The following is an 11,107-nucleotide window of genomic DNA, read 5'->3' on the forward strand; positions in this document are numbered from 1 at the left end:
AATGCATCTTTCTTCTTCGGGATCAAAGTGATATATGCTCCATTTAACAATCCAAGCCCCCTTGCATCACCTTGCTGTAAAGTGATAATTGCCGCCATGAGATCTGCTTTTATCACCTGCCAAGCCTGTTCGCTTGATCGTAAACGATCGTAAATTTCCTGCCAGAACAGTATTTTTCTCTCACACCAAACCAGCCAGCAGTAAATAATCCACGATCGTTTACGGCCTGCCGAACAGGGCTGCTGGCAGTGACTTGATGGTTTCCCAAACTTCTTCCTCTGTGATTGGAGTATCAAGGGCTGACAGATCCAATGCTTCCCTATGAAAGAATTGCAGGTCTAAGGACGCAGGTCGGCTCGGGGCTGTTCCCAGCAGATTCTCATAAAATTCTTTCAAAGGGAACCCTTTTATGATGAAAGAAACAGAGTGGTAGTCAAGCAGTGCTAATAAAGGTTAGATGCTGTCATGAACTCATGATGTGCATCGCCGGGGACCAAACATTTGGAAATTGGTGGAACGGACAGGGGCAACTGACAAGTGGCAGCATGGCTACACTGACATATGCAGCCGAATATTGGTCCAGGTTCGGCCGCCTGCATCTTTGGAATTTTGGAGGGATTCAGTCGGCTTGATTGGGTATCTTGACTCTCGTCGTAGATTAGCAAAAATGTTTTTCCTCTAAAAAGAAGAAAACATCCTATACGTATAAATCCTTTCTTCTGAAGAAGAAAACGAAGAAAATAAAGGTCACAAACATTTCACCATCATCAGTAGAATATAAGACAAGATGAGCATGATAAAGGTCACAAACATTTCACCATCATCAGTAGAATATAAGACAAGATGAGCACGAGACTCCATGTCACTTCCTCCATGCGAGAAAACAAAAAATTGTGCCGTAAAAGGACAGGTAAAATGGCAAGAAAAATACGGACAGGAGGAGCAGGAGGAAAGGGCCGGCCGGCCGGCAGCACCGGTGTCCAGTGCACAAGAGCAAGCAAACACATGGCGCAGGCGCGGCGCGCCCCAACAGGACAAAGAGGATTTTGTTTCGGGTGAGGTGGGGGGCGGCATGGCGCCACCCGCCGCACAGGCTCAGCTCCTCCTCTCCAACCACCCCTCGCCGTCGCCGCAGCACCGTCGGCTCCTCTTCCTCCGCCGCCCGCCGCCTCGCCCACAAACCTGTACCATCCGGCATCACCACGGCGGCCACGACAAGTGGGCCTCCTCCTCCCCTCGCCTTCGCCACGCCCTCCGCCCGCCCGCCACCGCCGCCGCCGCGGTGGCCATCGCGCCCGGCGACCACTGGGGCAACTGGGCCTTCCTCCTCTCCGCCGCCGCGTTCGGCACATGGTAAGCCACCGACGACCGGCTGACCGGAGCTTGCTTGTCTGCCTCGCCCAGTCGCCCTACGCCCCGTGTAACGTCGACGAAATGGATTGAATGGCAAATATACGAAGGGCGGAGGAGAACACGTCATGGGGCGCCGCGCTCAGCGGGGCGCTGGTCAGCATCATGGCCGGCCTGGCCGCCACGGCCGTCGGCCTCGTCACCCCCGGCGCGCCGGCGCACGACGCCGTCATGGAGTACCTGCTGCCGGCCGCCGTCCCGCTGCTGCTCCTCGGCGCCGACCTCCGCCGCGTCGTCCGCACCACCGGCGACCTCCTCAAGGCCTTCCTTCTCGGATCTGGTTGCGGCAAAATCGCATCTTTTTTCTTTTCTTTTCGTAGGCCTCAGGCTCATCTATCTCATCAATCAATCGAATGAATGTTGAACATTTTGGTGTGCAGTCGCAACTGTAATCGGCACGACGGTGGCGTACCTGCTGATCCCCATGAGATCGCTGGGCCAAGATAGCTGGAAGATCGCAGCTGCACTCATGGGCAGCTACATTGGCGGAGGTAACTGTAAATGCTTTGCTTACTCTCACTCATCACTGCCACTGCCCACTGATGACATCATCGACTGCAACGAGCAGCGGTGAACTACGTCGCCATCTCGGAAGCTCTGGGCCTCACGCCATCGGTCCTCGCCGCCGGCGTCGCAGCGGACAACCTTATCTCGGCGCTCTACTTCATGGCGCTCTTCTCACTGGCGTCCAACATCCCAGCAGAGCCCAAGACGGCGACGGAGAGTCCGCAGAAGGATGGCGAGCCCGACGAGGGCGGCAGCGGGGGCGGGCGGCTGTTCGTGCTGAACGGCGGCGCGGCGGTCGCGCTGTCCTTCATCATCTGCAAGGCCGGGTCGGCCATGGCCGCGCGGCTGGGCCTCCAGGGCGGCACGCTGCCGTGCGTCACGGCGCTGGTGGTGTTCCTGGCCACGGCGTTCCCGGGCCCGCTCGGCAGGCTCGCGCCGGCCGGCGAGTCCCTGGCGCTCATCCTCATGCAGCTCTTCTTCGCCGTCGTCGGGGCCAACGGCAACGTCGTGGACGCGGTCACCCGGGCGCCCAGCGTCTTCGCCTTCGCGCTCGTCCAGGTGTCCGTCCACCTCGCCGTTGTGCTCGCGGCCGGCAGGATCATGGGGATGGACAGGAAGCCGCTGCTCATCGCCTCCAACGCCAACGTCGGCGGGCCCACCACCGCGGCCGCCATGGCCACGGCCAAAGGCTGGACCTCGCTCGTGGTGCCCGGAATCCTCGTCCGCATCTTCGGGATCTCCATTGCCACGTTTCTTGGCATCGGATATGGCATGTTCGTGCTCAGAAGAATCTGCGGCTGAACTCAACATGAAGTGTGTTTTCCTGTGGCACACTCGCTAGAAGAATGCTTGCTTTATAGAGTTCTGAAAAAAAACCAGGTTTCGCTAGAGTTCACAAACTTATTTTTTGAACTGCTAATGATAGGTGGATCCATTTAGACATTAGTAATTTGCAATTTTGTATTAGCAATGTCCATACCTTTTAAAGACATGAAATATTTTGCCAATACTGCTATGCACGAAAGTGTGAATACACGTACAGGCTCCAACTAGGAAATTTAGATAAAACATTCAATGTGAAAGTGAAATTTGAGACGAATCAAATCAAAGTAAAACAACATATCAGTGCCCCATTCAGAATCTCAATCCGAGTTCCAACCACCGCATTCTGCGTGTTGGTGTAATGAAATAGAAAAACAGCAAGGGCTAAGACTTTCCTGGGTACTTCAAGCCATTGACCTTTTGAAAATAGAATTTAAACTGAGATGCAAAATTCAAAACAAGATGAACGCGTAGCAGTCAGCATGGCAATCCAATCGAATACGCAAATTCAGTTAATAAACCTCCGGTTTTCGTTTCAACCACAAACACTGGCAGTCAACTATCTTTAGGGAATGAGAAACAAGGTTCATATTCTTAAACAGAGACGACAATATGTAGGATAAGATAGCATGCTCCATAACACATCCTAACCAAGTACAAAATTCAGTCTCGGAAAATTGCAACCCAAACGATAATAGCAACATGGCAGGCAGATGTAGCACTTCTGGATCATCTCCAGGCATTTTAGCTACTTTGTCACTCACTGCTCCTCCTCGATCACACCCTTGTCGCTGACATAGATACCGTCCAAGAACTTTCTGATATCCTTCTTCTTGACATGGCATTTCTGTAGAGAAATGGAGAAAACTCATTCCTCAACACAAATCATAGCACATCAATCCAAATCCACCAGTAGTAATGAGAATTATATAACAGCAATCAACAAAACTAGTAAATTCATGATGCCCTTCAAAGAGGAAAACAAAGATCAAAATAGAAGCAGGAACAATAGTTGACATAAGCATTGCACTAGAAGGTGACATACCATGTGTAAAATATCACAATGTCAGCAACAGGTACAAAAATGAAACAAGACAACAATAGTTTCTCACTGAATTCATCACATAGTTAATCTACTACACGCGCATTTCCACAGTTAGGACTAAGATCAATCATAACATTTTCAAGGCATTAGGTGCTCGCTGTTACTAAATACAGAGCCTTAAAATACTAAATACATGAATGATGGATATTTATACATCTCGAGATGCAGGGCTACAGTTCTAGTTTGTATTTGACAGCACTAGTGTCATATGAACTTAAAATGCGATCTACCTGGACATTTCAAGCAGAAACCACCTGGTTCCTACCATCCAGGCACAGCCAATGTGATAAAACCCTATCATTTGATATTGGATTACTAAAATTTATCTACACCAGCAATAATTGCTTCATAACAGAGCAATAATGAGGAATAAATGCAAGGATCATGATCTACCACACCAAAGCACATCTGACACTGCATACAGCAACCGCCTCGTATATGTACCGGTAAGAGATGATAAGCGATGACAGACGGGATGCAATCAATAGGTAGGTATTCACCTGGTTGATGAGGGCGGCGGAGCGAGAGACGAGCTCGATGTCGTTGCCGTCGAGGATGAGCTCATCCTTGACCTTCTCGGACCGAAGGATGGTCACGCCCTCAAGCATGTCCACCTTCCTGACCTGGCCATCCCGGGATCATCATGAACACCAACCAGTCAGTCAAAGGTCAGAACGCATCACCACACTCCCAGATCTGATCTGCTCGGCCGCACGCGCGAAAGAAAGATGGGTACCTTCTTCTCGCCAAGGAAGTTCCTGATCTCGATGGCGGTGTTGCTGTTGGTGATGGAGGCGTTGATGGGGAAATGAGCATAGACGAACCTCATCTTGTAGCGGTACCCCTTGGTGACGCCCTTGATGAGGTTCTCGACGTGGGAGATGGCGGTGCGGATGGCGGCCATGGTGCGGCGGGTGCCGAACCAGGCGTCCACCTTGAGCTTGCGCCCGCCCTCCTGCAGCTGGAAGTCGAGGTTGAGGTGCTTGAAGTTGCGGGTGAGCTTCCCGCGGGGGCCCTCCACCGTCACCAGCTTGGCGGCCACCGTCACCGTCACGCCCTCCGGGATGTCCATCGTCTCCGACGCCAGGATCGTCTTCATCTTGCCCGGTGCTGCTACTCCTTCGCCTTCTCTTCCTCCTCCTCGGGCGGGCGGGCGACAGGCTGCGGAGGGGAGGAGGGTTTGCTTGTGTGCGCGAAGGAACGGCGGCGCGCTGAGGGCGAGCCATTTTATATAAGGGGGCGGTGACGGGTAGGGTTTTGTGGTTTGATCGGGAGATCCCCGCCGTCGGATCGGTGGCTTAGGGTTAGTTTGCGAGCCAAGAGGTCAGGTGGGCCACTACTACTACTGGGCCATTCTTCTGGGCTTTCAGACCGTATGGGCCGCAGAGTGGATGCCTCAGAGAAGAAGCTGGGTATATTTGGTTGCTCGACGTGGACTTGTACCTTGTTATTTTGGACAGGCTTATAAGGTGTACAAAATCTGAAGGACAGTGCCGATCCTAGGATTTTAAGCGAACCCTCTAGACCATGTATAAAATCCTATAATATAGACGCTAATTTTACTTGCAAAGCGAAAGCAAATCCAATAATATATTTTTAATTTAACATGTCTGATAATTATCGAGGAACAATGTAGACTAAAAAAACAATATATTTGTACTTCTAGAACTAATATGATTACCTTAAGAAAAAATATTCTAAAATTATAAACACATAAATAAGAAGAAAAACACTATATAAGTACAAAGGGCTAGAAGTCTGAAATACTATATAAATAGTTAATTTGGATTAAAAAATGAACAAGGAAAAAATTACCTAGGTCCTGGACATGAATTGAAACAATTGATCGGCGATCGCAATTCGCAAGAAGGAAAGAACCAATATGTCGTCATCGTGGAGCCCTGCCTGGTCGTCGCCGTCGTGTGCCGTGTTCGTGTCTCGGGCAATCTAGCTCTCCGCGGCGGCACGGCTCTCTGGCTCCGCGTGTGTGCATCGGCGCTTCGCGAACTCGCGAGTCACGATCAAAGTGTGCAGCCGCTACGTGGCTCCTCGCCTCCTCTGTTCTCTCTGTCAGTCTGTCCGAGGGCCGTGGGGAAAGGAAAACTGGGAAAGAAAGGCAGACGTTGTCTTCTTGGGTCGCCTGGCCAGTTCTCTTCTTCTCTTCTGTCTGCTCATTAGCTTGCTGATGCCTAACGGACTATAGGGCATGGGGTTTGTATACCTCGGCTTGGGCCGCTCCCTCGCCTGGTCCCTCGGCCGTCACACCCCGTGCCCTCCCCCTAGGGCCCGCACTGCTGTAGGGTCGAGATGGCGACTAGAGGGGGGGTGAATAGTTGTTTCTAAAACTTAATCACGCCGGCTAACCAAAACAAGTGTGGAATTAAAACTATCGGTATAACCAAGACTACACCCCTCTATCTATGTTCTCTAGCACCTCGCTAAGATCCTAATTAAGCAACAAAGGTGTCGGGCTAGCTAGAGCACACCTAACTAATTCTAGGAGCAATGTCACACAAACATATGCCACTAGTATTTCAAGCAATGAGGGGGTTCCTACATATGCTAGTAAGCAAAAGCACAAAGCCAACTAAGCTCACTAGCAAGCTTCAACTCAATTACTTGTAAGTCATCAAATATATCCAATAAATCACCAACAACTTGAATTATAGCACTTGTATGTTGATAGCACTTGGACTTCACTCAATTTTCACATGGCATTGGGTTTGGATGTGCACTAAGCTTTATAACTTGATTCAACATATGATGAACAATATGAGGTCAATTGAATCAAATCTCCAATGCCGATGGTACTTACAAATAATCATCCACTTTTTGATGGTACCCAAATAATTTTGGGTCCTCTCAAATTAGGTGCAACATACTTAGGCATAGCCTTAGTATGAATAGCGGGATGTTTTGCAATAGCAACCATAGAGGTACCTATCGGTGCAGAAAGTGACCAACAAGTAAATATTTGTAGTCTTGCCGTACGTTGTGATCGGAGGTGGCCTAGCACTCAATGACACAGGGTTTACACTGGTTCAGGCAATGTGCCCTACGTCCAGTTTGAGTCGATCGATGACTTTATTCCTGAGCCTAGGTGCTCGAAGTTTGCAGTGGGGTTACAAACGAGAAGGAGAAAGATGGGGGGTACAAGAGGTCCGGTCAGCTCTAGTTGGAAGGGCCGAGAGCGACAGAAGCTCCGATATGAGCTAAGTATTCAAGCGTGTGCTTGAGGTCTGAACCTAGCGGTTCTATGGTTGTGAGCTAATAAATTTGATCGATCTAATGAATCTGGAATGACTTGAATGTTGGGAGAGTGCACATCTCCTTTTATAGATGAAGGGGATGGCCTTACATGTGAGAGGGAGAGAGTACGTATGCTTCTAAGCCTTGTTGCCCACGCGACGGGTACAGGATGATGGTAGGCGCCCACAACATTGTTGGATGTCAGATGCATGTGGGAGGTTCTGTTGTTTTATTCGGGTATGGCAGATATCGGTACCTGCTATATTGTCGATGCCCAGAGGCATGTGAGGAGTTTCACCATGTTCACTCAGTACGGTAAATATCGGCGCCCACAACACTGTCGATGCCTAGAGGCACATGGGAGGAGCCTTACCATATGGAAGTTAATGGCGCCCACAATATTGTAGGGAAAATGTCGGTGCCTGCAACACTGTTTATGACAGGGAGGTTGTAGAGTACTGTTTCTACAAGTGTATAGGGTACAGTCCTCGGTATCATGGTTTGACTTGTGCGCTCTGCCTTGCTTTCTCTGTTCATTCCCCCACCCTTTTCGAGCGGGCGTCCCCGGTCGGTTGGTCCCAGTCGGTTTTGATCACGCTAGTCGGAGACGAGCAGTGAGCAAGGTTTTTGTGTCCCCCGGTCGAAGACATGGGGTCAGAGTCGGAAGTAGTGTTTTGGCTAGGCCTTCTGGTCGGAGAGGTCGTCTAGAGGCGGGCTGGAGACCGAAGTGAGCCCTCTGGTCGGAGAGGTGGGCCGGAGTCGAAAAATGGGCATCACTCCTCTTTGGCCAGACCTTCCAGTCGGTGATTGGATCGCCCTTCAGGCCTGTTGTTTAGATACTTGGGCTGGCCCATGAGTTGTGCGCTGTCTGCTTGGGCTGAGCCCTTGTTTAGGAAGCCGGTCCATGAGGGACCTCAGGTTTATGAACCCGATAGGAGCCCCCGAGCCCCCAGGTGATTTGGGCAAAATTGTCTGGGGGATTTTTATCTTGACGGTGGGTGCGCGTGAGCACACCCACGGGTGTAGCCCCCGAGCTCTCGGGTGATTCGAGCAGAATTGTCTGGGGGGTTTTTTCGTGTTGCCAGTGGGGGAGGTTTTTGTTTTGTCAGCGGGTCCGCGTGAGCGCACCCGCGGGTGTAGCCTCCGGGTGATTTGGGCAGAATCGTCTAGGCGTGTTTGTCAGTGGGCGTGTGTGCATGTTTTTTAGTCAAGACAGAGTCATCAACCAAGGCGTCGTTGTGTAGCCGAGGCAGTTAGTTTTGAGGGATTGGGTGAGACGGAGCTCGTGGATCCTAGCATCGGTGCACACCGTGGGACCGGGCGAGGTAGTTAGCCTTAGGGATCGGACGAGACGGAGCTCACGGGTCCTGGCGTCGGTGCGCACTATGGGACCGGGCGAGTTGGAGTCATGGATCCTGGCCTTAGTGCAGCCCGCGTAGCTGAGGCAGTTAGTTAGTTAGTTTTAGGGATCAGGCAAGCCGGGGCTCGCAGATCCTGATGGGGCGAGTTTCGGGGTCGTAGACCCGGGCGTTTGGTGTGCAGTCGAAGTGTAGCCGGATGGGGCAAGTTCAGGGTCATAGACCCGGGCATTTGGTGTGTAGTCGAAGTGTAGTTGGATGGGGCGAGTTCAGGGTCATAGACCCGGGCGTTTGGTATGCAGTCGAAGCATAGCCGGATGGGGCGAGTTCAGGGTCGCAAACCTAGGCGTTTGGTGTGCAGTCGAAGCGTAGCCGGATGGGGCGAGTTTGAGGTCGCAGACCTAGGTGTTTAGAGTCTTGAGCCCTCGAGCCCTGTTGGGCTTTTGGTAGGGGTCGGTTTGAGTTGTGTGCGTTGCTGTTTACACCAAAATTTGGAAGAAGAGTCATAGGGACTCGAAAACTCCCAAGATCATGTCATCAAGGAATCAATTGTGTGTAGATCAAAACTAGCTGTTTACACCAAAATTTGGAAGAAGAGTCATAGGGACTTGAAAACTCCCAAGATCATGTCACTAGGGAATCAATTGTGTGTAGATCGGAACTAGCTGATTCGAATGCAAAACTGGAATCGGCTTTCTTCAGATAGCGCCAGCGAATAACAACAAAGCTATGATCGACGCCAGGATGAGACATGTTGGACTCTACAAAAAGGGAAAGATTAGAGTCCAAGTGTTGGGGGAGCCCATACGGAGTATGGGCCAACTCCCCCTCGAAGAGGCCTGATGAAGGAATAATGGCGGAGGCTGTCCCTAAAACAGCGGAGGCTCTTTCCAAAACGGCGGAGGTTCCCCCCAAGACGGCGGAGGCCTAGCACAAGAACAATCATGGTGGTTCTCCCCAAGATGGTAGAGGCTCTCCCCAAGACGGCGGAGGCCTAGCGCAGGGACAATGGCAGAGGTTCCCCCTGAGATGGCGGAGGCCTAGCGCAAGGATAATGGCGGAGGCTCTCCCCAAGATGGTGAAGGCCTAGCACAAGGATAATGGCGAAGGCTCTCCCCAAGACGGCGGAGGCCTAGCGCAAGGATAATGGTGGAGGCTCTCCCCAAGATGGCGGAGGACTAGTACAAGGATGACGATGAGTTTCTCCCTAGGACGGCGGAGGCTCCCCCCAAGACGGTGAAGGCTCGGCACAAGAACAATGGCGGAGGTTGTCCCCGAGATGGCAGAGGCTCTCCCCGGGACAGCGGAGGCCTAGTGCGGTGATCATGGCGAAGGTGTTCCCCAAGGCGGCGGAGGCCCATCAAGGTGCGGAACGATCAAATTAGCAAGGCATACGTGAGGACGGTTGATGGGCCTCCAACGGGCGTCGGCTTAGGCCCAAGGTGAAGACATTGCGAGACAGTGTGACGAGAACACCCCTGAGGTTAGACACTAGGGCCAGAATATTCCTGGAATGTACCGTAGCGGTTGAGGGGTACTGTTGTAAACTCTGTAAAGTGGTGGTTGAGCCCTATAAATAGGGAACACTTGTAACTGTATAGGGGAGAGGAAGGAATGAAACCCTAGTTTTGTGTGCCGTTCCCCTACACGCCCATTTGTCATGTCTTCTCTCCTGAGCCTCTGCCTGAGGGCAATGCCCGGCGAGCGGAGGTCTCTGCCTCCTCCGCACTGTCTGAGACCGCTAGTCTCACTCTCTCCTTTAGGCAGAGCCTGAGCCAAAGCCAGAGTTCGAAGCCTCGGCCAAAGTCGAAGGCCTCCACCCCTTTCTTTCTCCCACTTTGCCAAGGCCCACTAAATCCCTCGTTTAGTGACCTTCTGCCTGGAGCCTCCGACGGAGGATCTTGTCCGACAGGAGTGCGCTACGTACAGGGACCTCTGTCCATCTTAGGCGGAGGCCGGCCTCCGCCCGTCTTAGGCGGAGACCCCAACCTAAGAGGAAGGCCTCCGCCCATCTCTCGCTCTTGTTGAGACTGACATTTCAACAGTGGCGCCCACCGTGCTCGGCACGAAAATTTTTGCAGAGCTAGAAGTTGGAGCCCTCGTCGGCACGCCTTCTCTGGCCCATCCTTTGCTAGTCGCCACTGGCCTTCATCATCGACATTCTCTGGCTAGACCTTCATCAGAGGACCTTCTCCTACCTGCCTTCGTCGATGCACCTTCTTCGGCTTAGCCTTTGTAGCGACGACTTCATTAGCAGACTGGCAGTGAACCTCAAGGGATGGTAAGAACCTTTGGGTGAAGGTATGAGTGTACGACATACTTACACCTCCGTAAAGAATTTTTAGCCTAGCAGTATACGGAGCTGTACACGGAGACATCTTTGCAGCATATGACTCTAGCCAGTTTTTGCCTTCGGCTCGTCTCATGTTTGGCCAGCAGTATATGGAGCTGTACATGGAGACATCTTTGGCAGCCTATGAGTCTAGCCAGTTTTTGCCTTCGGCTCGTCTCATGTTCGGCCCATCTATTTTGAGCATGAGCCTTCGAATGACCATGCAAAACTCCAATCAATGCTGCTGCCCAAAGATAAGTATGCTGCCCACCTTAATATTAGCCTTCGTACAAAAAAACTTCATATATATATACATGAGCCAAC

The 11,107-nt window shown here is 51.6% G+C and overlaps 2 protein-coding genes across 2 annotated transcripts; one reads left to right on the plus strand and one right to left on the minus strand.

Moving 5' to 3' along the window:
- Positions 1-856: 856 nt before the first annotated feature.
- Positions 857-2,763, plus strand: LOC136522220 (uncharacterized). The gene is made up of 4 exons (XM_066516016.1): positions 857-1,353; positions 1,461-1,690; positions 1,791-1,901; positions 1,979-2,763. The coding sequence occupies exons 1-4, from the start codon at positions 860-862 to the stop codon at positions 2,716-2,718; spliced, it is 1,575 nt and encodes a 524-aa protein (XP_066372113.1). The 5' UTR covers positions 857-859; the 3' UTR covers positions 2,719-2,763.
- Positions 2,764-3,226: 463 nt separating this feature from the next.
- On the minus strand, positions 3,227-5,048 carry LOC136522222 (large ribosomal subunit protein uL6-like). Its single transcript, XM_066516017.1, has 3 exons — positions 4,581-5,048; positions 4,345-4,467; positions 3,227-3,586 (listed from the first exon to the last, which is right to left on the minus strand). Exons 1-3 carry the CDS (start codon positions 4,941-4,943, stop codon positions 3,500-3,502), a joined length of 573 nt encoding a protein of 190 aa, XP_066372114.1. The 5' UTR covers positions 4,944-5,048; the 3' UTR covers positions 3,227-3,499.
- Positions 5,049-11,107: the final 6,059 nt, after the last annotated feature.

This window comes from Miscanthus floridulus, chromosome 18, assembly GCF_019320115.1.
Source record: "Miscanthus floridulus cultivar M001 chromosome 18, ASM1932011v1, whole genome shotgun sequence".
Taxonomy (NCBI): Eukaryota; Viridiplantae; Streptophyta; class Magnoliopsida; order Poales; family Poaceae; genus Miscanthus; species Miscanthus floridulus.